The sequence below is a fragment of the Gadus macrocephalus genome, chromosome 9, assembly GCF_031168955.1.
Source record: "Gadus macrocephalus chromosome 9, ASM3116895v1".
In the NCBI taxonomy this organism is placed as follows: Eukaryota; Metazoa; Chordata; class Actinopteri; order Gadiformes; family Gadidae; genus Gadus; species Gadus macrocephalus.
The window spans coordinates 17,077,175-17,091,579 of NC_082390.1; the positions used below are offsets into that span (position 1 = coordinate 17,077,175).

Genomic DNA, 14,405 nt, shown 5'->3' on the forward strand with positions numbered 1-14,405 from the left:
CATCCAAATATTATATCAATACATTGAAAAGTCAAGGATATCTTTCTTATAAGCAGCTCAAACAGAGCAGGCCATTATCAATGCTGATAATCCGGGTTTGCTATCTCCAATGATGTTATTTTGCCCTCGTTATCTCTTGCTCTTACCCACCCTTGACCTTCCCATGCAGTCTTCACTTCTTTCTGTTTCCTCCATTACCACACCCCTCCACAACCCCCTCCCTCCAAGACATACACACACACACACACACACACACACACACACACACACACACACACACACACACACACACACACACACACACCATTCCTTTTCTCCCGCTCAACCGACAAATTGGCCTTTATCAGGGGGCATGCTGGTGGCGTGGCTGATCCTCAGCATATAACAGATGTGGGTGTGAGCTGTAGCGTCCCCCCCCCCCCAACACACACACACACACACACACACACACACACACACACACACACACACACACACACACACACACACACCTTCAGCTGCATGAGATAACATGCAGGCAAAAGACATGGCCTACGATCGCTGGGGCTCAGTTACAGTAATGGGATGACGTTGATGACTTAAACAACACATGTGGTATAATCAGAGCAGTGATAACAACCTGAATGTAAGCCAGAGACCAAGAGATAAAGTGACACACACGCACTCAAACACTCACGCAGAAAACAGGCGCAGCCCGTTTGTTCACCGCAGCAGGTAAGCCCATCTCTAGATCGTGCTCTATATACTCGTAGTGTACTCTCTACTCTCACTCCGTTTGCACACAGGCTGTAGCCCGACCAAAGAGATGCATGTTAGCCTAACAGTGATGTCAATTAGCACCCCCGTTTGTTGGACTAGCCTCTCTGAACAGTAAACAACCAATATTAAAGGTAAGTCTGTATGTCTCTGAGTCTATACAAATTGAGCGGTGTGTGTGTGCGTGTGTGTGCAACCAGTGCACATACATAAATGTGGGGTTAATTTGAGAGAATGCAGAATGTTTGTATTTTACGTTACATTGGACGGTAGGTAAATGTGCTGTCACCCACTCTTGATTTGAGCTAAATGTAGCTCCTGTAGATTCTCTGTTCAGACTTGTGTACTTCTCCTCAGGACCACTTGTCTCCGCAGGCCCCCCATTGCAACTTGGCTAATAGACCCTGCTTAGGATGAGAAAAGCTCCCCAGAACAGGCACTTAAGCATATTTTGAATGTGTATGCATACAATATCTGGACTGAAGCTATTGTTTAGGTTGCGAAACCCTTTCTTCTGATTGCGGGATGCAAAGGGTGGTTGATCTTTCATCTCTACTGTCTGTTCAGAGTCCAAGGGAGGAAATACTCCACCTCCCAGTTTACAACAGATATGTTCTTACAATGACCCAATGTCCAAACCAACAGAACTCCCTGACAATATATTCCCATAATTAAACATTAATATGGCACTATATGGGTATTCCCATATGGTCAATTACATTACATTGCATTTTCCATGTGTTTTAGGATGTGGCTCTGATTAGGAGAAGTTATAGTGCCTTTGTTTTTCCTCGTCAGCCAACACAGGCATGTTGGAGCAGGTCAGCGAGTTCCTATGGTGGGAACGCCTGTGGCTTCCCCAAAACGTCTCCTGGTCTGACCTCCAGGACGGCGACGGACTGGTCTACGCCAGACCCTCCCACCTGTACCTGGCCCTCCCATGTGCCTTCGCTCTACTCCTTGTGAGGTACCTCTTTGAGAGGTGAGGACCACAGAGCTGATGTGTTGCGGGGAAGCAGGGATAGGGGGGGGGGGGGGGACACGGCCAAGAGGCCATGGGTTCAATCACATGTTCTGCTCCTTGTCTTCATGCATGACAAGTAGCTCATTGCAAGTTTCTTTGGATAAAAAAACGTCTGCTAAATGAATAAATGTCGTGCAGTGGTCTGCGTGAGAGAATGAATGAGATGCAGGAAGAAAATATCTAATTTCCCGTTTTTCTGGTTGGTTCTTTGTGGGTATCAGCTATCTGGCGTCTCCGCTGGCTGAGGCATGGGGGATCAGAGATAGGCGTCGTCTGCCACCAGAGCCCAGCTGCGCGCTGGACGCCTACTTCCGCCACACGTCACACTGCCCTTCACAGGTATGTGATGCTCCACGGGTCGCCGATGACAGCTGCACTCCGCTCTTTCACGGCCTTTAACCTACTCTGCCTCTCATTCACAGACATGAGGTTGGTAAAAAAAGAGGATTCCACATAACCTGTAAGAATACTTGCAGTGCACGATTATAGTACGAGTCTTAATCAGGAATAACTGGTATTATATCCGTATTCAGTTATTCAATGTGAGAGCCATTCAGATTGGCTGGTTTGTGTACGTTGTAGCCTCCATCCTAAAGCCGCCTCTCTCTGGGCTATCAGGCTGAGGTGAGGTCGCTGTGCAAGAAGACAAGCTGGTCCGAGCGGAGGGTTCAGGTCTGGTTCAGGAGACGGAGGAACCAGGACCGGGCCGGTCTGTGCAAGAGGTTCTGTGAGGCCAGGTGAGTGTGTATGTGTGTGTGTGTGTGTGTGTGTGTGTGTGTGTGTGTGTGTGTGTGTGTGTGTGCGTGTGTGTGCGTGTGTGTGCGTGTGTGTGTGTGTGTGTGTGTGTGTGTGTGTGTGTGTGTGTGTGTGTGTGTGCGCGTGTTTGTTTGTTTTTAGTTGTGTTGTACTGCCGTTGTAACTGCATAATATGCTCGCCTCTTAACAGTTGGAGATGTACATTCTACTTATTTGCCTTTCTTGGAGGAATCCTTGCCCTCTACGATGTAAGTATTTGCTTTTCCGATCCAATGATAACACAGCGATGTAGAGGCGCATTCCGACTGAGGGACTTCTTCGAAAGCGGCTCAGTGTTTTGGCTACGCCCACTCACTTCGTTCCTTTTGGCGTCAAAACAGACCGCAAAGCAAGGCGATAACAGTGTCACTGTGTGAGGGAATTTACATCAGCAAAATGCAATGCGTCTTAGACAAGGGCAAATGGTAAGTCTATTTTTCTGTAATGTTAAAGTGTGTTTTTGATTGAAAATCCTAAAACTTCACCACATGCAAAATTCGATACAATACATACTCAATGTTACATCTAGGGCCCTATTTTAACGGTATGAAACCAAAGTCAGAAGCGCAAAACGGAAGTAACTTTGTGGACAGGTCTCTGCCGCTGTTGCTATTATACCGGCGACTAATTTACTCTTGTGCCCGATGCAAGTCTTAAAAGGGTGGCCCCAAAGTAGCCTAATTACCCGTAGGTGTGGTCTGGGCGTAACGTGCAATAAACCAATGAGAATGCCATCTCCCATCCCCTTTGAGAGCCATGAGCGCATTTGAACCTCCGAGTTGATATATTGACAGCGTGTTTGCAGTCTCCGATGAGACAGATGCATGACCACATAAATTTCAAACTTCAAATGGCTCTGTTTATGGCCAAATAATATGGCCTAATTCACACATGGAATAGCGTTTTCTTCTACAACTTCCGAAATACTGAGTCGTCAAGTCGTCAATTTCGGCAAAGAATACTTAACACACATATGATATGCGGTAATGTGGCCGCAACTGTTGGTCTATTTAATGATATGCGGCAATACATTAACCAGTATTGTATACATTATCGTTATCGACTTATGTTCCTAATGTGCATGTATTCCCCCGTTAATGTATTGCCATGGACTGTATTATGCGTTACGTGTTTAGTGTACGTGTGTTTTTCAGATGGATGCATACACGCGCGCCTGCATTCATTCATTCTTTTTAACACTCACTCGCGGTAAAACAATGTTTTCTCACGATTAAATCCTAAAAGTTATGGGCTTGTACACGATGTCTGCGTCAAGAAAATATGTGTTTTCTGAATAGTGTTTGCAGATGCATTGATTTAATTAGAACTTATTACCGCTGTATCATCTGTTCTTTCCCAAATAATTTAACCAACGTTATTATTTACCGTAAAAAGAGCTTTTGACTTGGAAGGCTGGTATATAGCCTACATTGCTCGAGTTTATTGTTGTTATTAATATTATTGTACCTATATATACAGTGTTCATTCATGCAGCCCCTATGGAAAAAAATAAGGTTTCCACAATCCACATCATCCTCATAATATTTCAATTAGGCAAATCGTTTGGATGTAGGCCTACTGGTGTGTAAGCTTATGTTGCAGTTCTGACCTGCCATGGTAGGCCTACGTCAAACTAGCAACCCCAACTGCGCTATCCGCTAGTGCAGACCAGGTATTTGTCGGTCAGTTGCACAACTGTTTTATCGATGGGTATTGCACCATGTATCATTTGCGCCGGAACACGCCTCCGCTTTTCGCCGACATGCCTCTCAGCGCACAAGTTTAGTGGCGCAGGATTGCTGCGGGGGGAAATTCTGAAGGTATTATTGTGGCAAAAGTTTTTAGCACCTGTAACTGCAAAATTTTGAATTCGTACACTAAAGTCACAGTAAATTTGAAGACGTATATATTTATTTTGCATGTGTAGGCCTACTCTAACCACAAATGTGTAACAGTACATTTGTAGTCGTAAATATTTTTTATACCATTGTAAACACAAAATAGGGTCTACGAGAATGCAAATCTGTGTTACAGGTGCGCAAATCCTTTGGCTACAATTATTGCAGCGCTGTGCAAAACACATTCGCACACCCGTGTTTCATAATCTGAGAACATGCCCAAAAGGTGTGCATTCGTAAACCCAAATTTGAACTAATGCATCAGAAGTTGCACATCTGTGAAAAGTAATTTAGTGACTTAGTTCAAGTGAATTCTCCCCAATGTATTGCATTAACACTTCTGAACTTATGTTATGGCGACCATTAAAATACATTGAAGGACATTTGCGGCATGTTAATGAAATAGGCTACTTTGGGGGGAATTCACTTGAACTAAGTCATTTCTTTTAACATAATGTAGGATACCCACCTCCGTTCAGTAGGACGCCCTCTTCACTTCTCCAGGAAGAAACGTATCCCGCGCAAAGAGTATGCTCGTAGACCCTATTTTGTGTTTACTATAAAAAATATTTACGACTACAAATGTACTGTTACACATTTGTGACTTTAGAGTAGGCCTACACATGCAAAATAAATATATACGACTTCAAATTTACTGTGACTTTAGTGTACGCATTCAAATTCTGCAATTACAGGTGCTAAAGACTTTTGCTACAATAATGCCTTCATAGTTTCGGCTTTGCGCCGGTTGCAAACTAGCAAAGATACACGCGTCGGTGTAAAGTCAATTGCGCTGGATGCAAGATAGGGCCCCTAATGTCGATGACTCGCCTCAACCGTATCCAATCAGCGCAGACTAGTTAGGAGCTGCTCAGAAAGCTCCTACCTCGAGGAAGGTTCTAGCTGTGCCGCTAATTGGACAGCTAAACGGTGAAGTTGGGCGGATCCTCTCTCCCAAGCCAGACCCACAGCCCACTAGAGGGACAAGCCTCTCAGTCGAGACACGCCTCATGTATCTTCTTTGTGCCCACCTTTTCAGGAAAACAAAAAAATGCCTGCATTCGTGTTTTTCAAAATGATTCTCAAACTCAAGTAATCGAGAACTTGTTTTCCTACTATTTTTGTTGCTTTATCACTTATAGAAACCTTGGCTTTACAATCTGAGAGATGTTTGGGAAGGCTTCCCGAAACAGGTGAATTACGCAGCATCTATCTGTATGACGGAGTGAGTGAGTGAGTGAGAGAGAGTGTGTTTGAGAATGTGAGTGAGTGAGTGAGTGAGTGAGTGAGTGAGTGAGTGAGTGAGTGAGTGAGTGAGTGAGTGAGTGAGTGAGTGAGTGAGTGAGTGAGTGAGTGAGTGAGTGTGTGTGTGTGTGTGTGTGTGTGTGTGTGTGTGTGTGTGTGTGTGTGTGTGTGTGTGTGTGTGTGTGTGTGTGTGTGTGTGTGCTTTCTTATGTGTGTTTGAGTGTGTTCACAGTGTCGCTTCAGATTTCCCTTTTTGTACGTAGTCGATGCTGCCATCTCAGTACTGGTATTACCTGATGGAAATGGGCTTCTACCTCTCTCTGCTCCTCAGTCTCACATTTGATGTGAAGCGCAAGGTGAGTGGGGCACATACAAACCAATAAATATATTATTATATAATGTACGATACAAATATACTACATTTACATTACTATAGCTTAATGGTTTTGTATTAAACAATATGTTTGCTTATTCTACTTCATTTAAGAATGCTTGATTCTGATTGGGAGGAGGGCATTAACCCGGCAGATTGCCCGCTGACTTGTCGGTTCTACTTGCTGCTGACTGAGCACAGCGTCATAAAATAGTAGATCAATACGCCGCTTATATTTTTTGGAATATTTGATTCTGATTGGCTGCAGGGTGTCCATAAATCCCTGATATATGGACACCTGTTAAAGGGACACTGTGTAATATTTTAAGTCATTTATTACCTCAAATCAACGTATTCATTCATAAATAAGTCCTCATTGTTGTAAAATTATCTCTGCCAAAAATCTCACTTATCCTCCTGAGCGAAGAATAATTAATATGCAGTTATATAGGACGGGTAAGCTTCATGGAGGCTTCCATGTTCTTCCGGTCTATGAACTGCCGAGAGGGACAAAAAGCACTACATGGTACAGGAAATGCAAACGCGTTTTCACTCTGAGCCAGTGTGAATGATGACTGAAATAATTCACTATCTTGCTCGAGGAATAATTACTCATGCATCATTAGCTTACACTAATGATTCAATGCAGTTTGAAATAAGGAACCTCATCATCACTCGAATGACTCGATGAGGTAGTATTGGATGTCATGACTCATGACACAGCTTCTTGGCACATACTGCCCACCGTCGTTTTTGAACAAGCGAGCACTATTAGTTTGAATGCAATATACAATTGTGTGTGTGTGTGTGTGTGTGTGTGTGTGTGTGTGTGTGTGTGTGTGTGTGTGTGTGTGTGTGTGTGTGTGTGTGTGTGTGTGTGTGTGTGTGTGTCTGTGTCTGTGTCTGTGTGTGTGTGTGTGCAGGACTTCAAAGAGCAGGTTGTCCATCATATAGCCACCCTGACGCTCCTGGCATTCTCTTGGGCTTCGAACTACATCCGCATCGGAACGCTCGTCATGGCAACCCATGACAGCGCCGACATACTGTTGGAGGTCAGTTCAGTCCTGACCACACAATAAACACAACACCTGAGAATGTGCTGTTGACCTTAACCAGCTAATTCCTTTCTGATGTGTCCACGATCCCAAGGGTGCAAAGATATTGAACTACGCCAAGTGGAAGAGATCTGCCGACACCATGTTTGTGGTGTTTACCTTAATCTTTGCACTGACCAGAATGGTCATTTTACCTTTTTGGTGAGTATGATGATTGCTATAATTTTCCAGTAGACAAAGCTCATTGATTTGGGCTTGTTTTTTCGAGCCGATTTGGAAATGATATTAAATTATCAATCGTCATTTTTTTCGTCATCCTATCGTCAACAGGTAAAAACAAATATGTATTAAAACAAATAATTCAGGTGGTACATTTTGCGCTTAAATGTTACCAGTTGTTTCCAATGTACATTGGGATTGGTCAGCCACTCTATGATAGACGTGTATGTTAAACCAATCAATGCTTCTTCATGTCCACCAGGCTCATACACTGTACGTGGGTGTATCCGGTGGAGCGCTTCGAGCCTTTCTTTGGCTACTACTTCTTCAACGCCATGCTGGTGGTGCTGCAGATTCTCCACTTCTACTGGGGGTTGCTCATATCCAAGATGCTCTACAAATGTCTCTTCAGCAAGGTGAAGCGCTGTTGTGCAGTCTATATGTGTCGTGTGTGTGTGAACAACATCTGGGAAATCTTTGAGAGGGTGACATCGAGTTCTGCATTTTGCGCACATTTTGTCCAGTTATGTGTGAATAATGTATAGTATGTGGTTGTTACGTATTTATCTTGTTGTATTAGATTAATGAGCCGGTGAAATTAACAAAAATGAATACTATAATATGATATTGAAAGTATTATATACCACCAAAGAATATATATAATAAATGTTTTATGGAAGTCAGAACATACATTCCGCATTGTTCAGGTATACAGTATGTCATTTGTCTGTGTGTCTGTTGTTCATCTTGCAGCTGGAAGGCGATGAAAGAAGTGACGAGGAAGAGGAGGACAGAAGTGATGAGGAAGAGGAGGGCAGGGAGCCACCGAAGAAGGAGAACCAGAGGCTGGATCACACAACCAGCTGTCGGCCCAGAGGATGGGCCAACGGAATCTGACCTAGGCGGACAGTTGTGGATTGAGACACAGATACATGACAATGAATATGGATTACTGTGGAAAGGGTGTGCCTCCAATGAGATTCAAACTGCATAGATTGCAATTTCCACTGCTTTTCCATACGTTTCTTCTGGCCAAGATTCACATTTGATTGTATAGGCGTAATGCAATACTTAATAATTCAAGGAGAAAACAAAAATATGTCATACTTAAGATTAACACGCTTTATGAATGCGTGTGTGGGCTCAACACGCCCCCTGCCCTACGCATTAAACACATCGCTGCTCAGACGGAGCATCACCAATCACCATCCACACACACCGGGTTGTTGATCCTGGACAAACGCTGCAACGTCATCAGGTCAGAACATCAGATCAGAACATTAATCAGAAGATCAAATCAGAAGATCAGATCAGAACCTCCGATCAGAACAGCTTACCGTCTGAACAACCCCAAAGTCCTTAGATGCCCAATGTCAACAAACTGATAACAATGCCATCAATATTGCTTAAGGACATGAGCAATTCTCAAACATAAACCACAATAAAACTGGATTAAACTAAACAGGCGGTTGCTGTGATGATAAATTAAGGTGACAGTTTTGCTGAAATAAAAGTTGTGGTTTGGCAGTCCATGTATCAACAAATGATCTGGGGTCTCATTTATAAAACTGTGCGTGGGATCGCTACTAAAAGTGTACGTACGCCCAAAAGCCAAGTTTTGCGTGCGCCAAAAAATATTCAGATTTATAAAACCCTGCGTACGCACACCGTACGCAGGGTTTTTTATGGCCGATTTATGCTCAGGTACGTAAGCGTAAGCGCAAGCGCAAGAGGCCCTTGCGCGCCCTTGCGCACCCCTTGACTTCTCACGTCTTGCGTGCGTCGGGCGATTTTTCTAGACTTGCGTCATTTTTTACGTAAGCTTTTACGCGAGCCGCGCAGCCTGCAAGGCTGTGATTGGTCTGCTCGTCTGGTTACTACTTCCTGTCTGGAGTATCACATTTCCTGTTTTCATACCGCCACCTACCACACGATCTGGCACATAATTATGCGAACCCTTCCACAGGGGCAAAGTGCTATTTTGATGCGCGACATCAAACAGCTGATGCGGGATCGTGAGCCATTTTAATGATCTTGTCACCCGATATTCGTTCTATTAGGCCTACTGGCCTTATTTGTTTTAGTGTTAGCCTATTTGAATTAATTACGTAATGTTTTGTGTTCACGTTCTATGTGAAACATAAGTGTTAGTAGCCTCTTTGAGTGAATGAAATTTGAAAGCGTGAGTGTGTGAATGAAAAATGTGTGCGTGTATGGTGGGACTATTTTCTGTATTTGATAAATAAACCCCTTTTCTCTAATAATGCTGCCTACCATATAATTTATGTGGACATTATGCGCTATAGCTTAAAGCCTTTGGCTATAGGCCTACACTTAAATAATTAATTCATCTGTCAAGGCAGTAGCTGTTGTATAAACATTTTATATGGATATGAATTAATGAGTTTGACGTAAACCAAATTAGGTAACTTGTGTAACATGATAACTAATGAATCAAAAGTCATGCTTCCAAGTGACCAATGTATATATATTTATTGGTCAGTGCGCATACCCAATCGTAGCACATTGTACTGGTGGGGAAACACGCCAGCATCTGACAAAAAATAATCTGCCAGCTGCTCCCTGACAAGGGCCGGTTTTGGTGAGAGTCGGGAAGATATCGGATGACTCGCGAAAGGAGATCATCAAACTTTGGCACATAAACAAACCAACGACTCCCACAGACAAAGACGTCATTCTCGAGGTCGTCTTCAACGAAAAACTTCACTCCACATATTACTCCACCTACTGTTCTGGCGGTAAATTGCTTGGCAACACGCGCAACACGCGCAACCTAAAAGGGAGCATGAATTGCTTTGAGTAAATTTTGCGCAACAACGTAACACCAACGCTGAAGCATGCAGCCGCCTTTAAGGCGGCTGCATGCTTCAGCGTTGGTGTTACGCCTCAAGCTACCAAACGACCGAGTCAGTTTCAGCGCCCCTTTCTACGTAGGAAGGGGCGCTCATTTGAATATGAACTCCCACTTCCCCACCCCCCTTCAATCAGAGTATAAGTAAGACACGGCCTATTGTTTTGCATGTTTGGAATTCATCATGTCGAGGATTCACAAGAGGTGTTCTGTTGTTGGTCCCGGCTACAGTTGGCAAAAACCTGTTGGTCTGCGCTATAACCACTTTACGACTGACTGTTTCTCCAACTTCGGTCAGTACACGGAAGGATTAGCTGTGAAACTTTATCTCTAAGAGGGATCCCTTCCAACTTTGCGTGGAATACCTGCAGACGAGGGACATGTAAGTATACAAATAATTAGCTGTGTGTTTCTTTAGTAGATTAGCATGAACTTCTGCGTGTTGTGGCGTGAGTTTTTCCATTGAAAACGATGAAAGGCTATGGATAGCACATGCTGCAAAGCTACCAAGGATACATTCAGTGAGACAATGGGTGAACTTGATTTTTATAGGGAAACGTTCGCATTGTGGGTAGTTAATGCAAAGGTGACATAGGGGAGTTGGAGTGACCATCGTTGAGACTGCAAGACAGTTAACGGAATCTACATAACAAAGAGTCATTCGACAGACATGGCCTGAGTATCAGATTTCGTGGCTTCAATGGCAATTCAAATACCAACGAAGCGCCCATCCAGAAAGAGGAAGGGAGGTATCTAAAGGTACAGGGAGAATGTATACAATTCCTTTTAATGTGAATAGTAATTTTATATACACAGTGAATATAATTTGTATATTATAGTTATGCTTGATATTTAAACGACACAGAGCTATACATGCAAGATAAGGTTGACATATTTTTTGCCGATAGGCCCCAGAGCATCATGCATCATCGGAGTTACCTGCTACAAGGGATATTGGCTGCAATACTGAGCCACCTCAGAGACACCATGTTGGCACACAACTCTCTTTGAAGACTCTTCATTCACATTACAGAAGTGAAGGTTGGTAGTGCTTATACTGTAACAGTGCAGTCATGTTTTATTCCTAAGAATGCCCTGCTATCATAAATATATACTTTTTGTTACAGCTGTCCAGGCTACTGTGTCCTTCAAGGACTTTGGCACAACCAATAAGTAGGATACTTACCAATAAGTAGGATATTATGTATGATATTTTTGTCTTTCAGCAACTCCTGCATTCTACAAGCTGGAGAAGGCGCTGACCAAGAAGACAGTCCTGAGGGATATAGCAAAGCTCAGTCCCCAGCACCTGACGTTCAATAAATAAATAGACAAATAAATGCACATAAATACCTGAAAATATACTAAATATTCAAAGTGCAAGTGTTGTTGATTAATCTAGTAACTAGTGATTCCCTTTTGTGTGTATTGCACAGAGTATGTGAATGATTTGATGGACATGATCATGGAGAAGGTCTTTGTTGACCCAGCATCGTACAGAGCAGAGATTCTGAAGATAAACATCCCGCCGGAACTGTCTTCAGAATATGAGCATCCAGACAAGGAGGAGGTCATCGCCAGCTACGTCTCCAGATTCAATCAAGGGAGGGTGGTTTGAAGCCTCCGTATCTTCCATGGGCGTCAGGAAACTCGCGGTGTATATGAAGAACAGCGCATGATGGGATAACAACCCGTATCTTCCGCCCAAGGAAGCCCCAGCACCAGCTCACAAAATTTCTATAGGCTAAATACCTGTAACGACTGAGAAAATGTAACATTGTTAGTCAACAGGTTCTACAATGTCAACATCTGCGTTCACGTTTTCTCATTGAATTCAGTGAACTCTTCACTTATACTGTATTTAGATGCACAAATATTCATGACTGCGTTCAATAAATGTTTATTGTGTCTGTACAATGTTTTATGTGAATTAATGCGTAATATGCAGTATCTGCTTATGAAAAAATTGGCTATATGTTAAAATATGATGTGAAATTGTGGCATTGGCTGACTTTATTTAGTTTATTGTGTATGAACAGTCAAGTAGGTTATTATAGGTAAAACTCACTGCTCTATCCCCCGTAGTCGCAAAGGAGCGTAGTCAGCTCTGTAAATGTTGAATGTGTTCTGCAGCGAGAACACATTTAGACAAACCGGTCCTACACCTGGATGGTCTATCACACAGAAGCCTTTCATCCAGCTGTTCCAGCCGTCTTGTAACCTATTATCGATAACATAAGGTAAGTATCTGCAGTGGCATGTTATCAGAAATCATGCACTGCAAACATAAGTGAAGGAAAGGGTTAGGTAGCTGCTAATGTTACCTGAGGTACCTCCTGACAGCATACGTTCTCAGGCTCTGACTGCATTGTGGCACAATTTCCACATGTGCACCTATACAAACAAATACAAATAAATCATGCATGTATAATGCTAAATAAATAAACCTGGCATACCAGTATTTGCAACCAATAATAGCTCCCACGTCTGAGATTGGTGCGTGCTCTAGTCTAGATGGCCACATTTTACTAGCCTGAGGTGAATGTCCAGTAGCGCTAGGCATTCTCAAGTTTACTACACAAACACATCTGGTTGGCATAATTTCACATTTTGTGAAATAGAAGAAAAATATAGTTATAACTAGTGTAAATTCAATAGGCTTACTATATAATCGCCTAGCTTCTAAAGATGGCTACTAGATACTTATTTTTATTTCGTTTGCACTACTACTATGACACATATTTTCCAAGAGCACCTTACCATGCATACTGAATCACAGGGTCTGTCCCTGCAAGCGTCTGATTCAAGCATCTGAACCCAACGCAGACTATTCATAATATTCTAATGAACACGGAAGAGGCAGTGAATGAAGTATTGATTAGACAGCGATTCAGACACTGTCACAGAGTGTGAGAGGAGAGTTGACGGAAAAGATGGCGGTTGACCTAGTTTCAAAGTTTATAGGCCTACCGTGTATACTCGGTAATACCGGTGTTGACGCGAGTGTATTACTCGGTGTGAAAATGTCCACACCGCGGCAACTCTAATGTCTTCTATATATCTAGTGCCAGTAGCTAGCGTCTAACTTATACGGGAAACTCAGACAATGACGTTGAAAAGTTCCTTAAAAAATAGATAGTTTTTCTTTGACTAACCATTCAGAAGCATCCTGCTGAATTCTCGGAGTCTTTGGTTCTGCAGGAGCCTCCTCTCCTTCTTCAGGATCCGATTCAGGTTCGAACATATATGGTTGACCACTGAAGCTGCCATGTCCGCTAATTTCACATGCTACGGTACACTCTCTCCGTAACCATGGTAACAGTTTGTTAGAAGGGTGTGTCCAAATGCAATGGGCGGTAGCTCATTTGCATTGAAGCCATACACCCCGCTGAAACAGCGCATTTTGAAAGGGACTGAACCAGAGAGAATAGCGGTAGGCGAGATTTTTTTTCCTAAAAGTTAATTCAAGCTCAAACTCAAATGCTATGTTTACTTGTTGTAAAAATAGCATAATATGTCACCTTTAAATAGTTAGTTGAATGACGTCACGTGTAAGGCGGATTGTTCTAGAAGATTACTCTTTGTCAGCTAGAGATGCGGCATGAGAGAAGGTAAACAGCTTGTGATGAATCTAATTTCAAAGTCCCTGTAAATAGCATGCAGCCAACAAGGTATGTTTTTTGTTGTTTCCCTGTAGACCTATTTTGTTTGGCTTGTTTGGCTCTTTGTGTTCCGTTTAATTTATGATTTTATGTAAGGCTAATGCCGTTTCTGTTGTACTGTGTGTTCATCTATAGTTTTCACGGTAAAGTTGGAGTAAAAGTCTGCAATAAAACCCGTCAAAGGAACTGGTGTCTGCCGACTGCTTTTAGAGGGATTTATACAATATATTTGACATAGCAAACAATTTTTACATTCACATTATAACTTAAAAATAAAACACATTTAGCTGTATTAGTCAAGGAAAGAACACTTTCAGACTTGGAATTTGTGTTTATATACGTGAACCACTAAATGTCAGAGCTTTAACGGCCAATCACACAAATCACACGCATGTCATGGGACCCAAAATGAATTGGATTTTTACTTCCGGAACCACACTGCGGCGCTCTGCTGCTCTCTAGCGACGTCATGGTGAAGTAGGAACTGACTGTCAGTGTTGCCAGAT

The 14,405-nt window shown here is 42.8% G+C and overlaps 1 protein-coding gene across 4 annotated transcripts; it reads left to right on the forward strand.

Annotated features, from left to right (window-relative positions):
- Window positions 1–493: 493 nt before the first annotated feature.
- On the forward strand, window positions 494–10,073 carry cers3b (ceramide synthase 3b). Of its 4 annotated transcripts, none has more exons than XM_060061234.1 (11): window positions 496–714; window positions 1,564–1,738; window positions 2,002–2,119; window positions 2,399–2,517; window positions 2,727–2,784; window positions 5,616–5,666; window positions 5,982–6,074; window positions 7,015–7,143; window positions 7,241–7,347; window positions 7,628–7,781; window positions 8,119–10,073. In XM_060061234.1, exons 2-11 carry the CDS (start codon window positions 1,566–1,568, stop codon window positions 8,260–8,262), a joined length of 1,146 nt encoding a protein of 381 aa, XP_059917217.1. In that variant the 5' UTR covers window positions 496–714; window positions 1,564–1,565; the 3' UTR covers window positions 8,263–10,073. The 4 variants fall into 4 exon arrangements, with proteins under 4 accessions (XP_059917218.1, XP_059917217.1, XP_059917215.1 ...); XM_060061232.1 differs by having other exon boundaries at window positions 497–714; window positions 1,555–1,738; XM_060061233.1 differs by lacking the exon at window positions 496–714 and adding an exon at window positions 721–890 and having other exon boundaries at window positions 1,555–1,738.
- The last annotated feature ends 4,332 nt before the right edge of the window (window positions 10,074–14,405 follow it).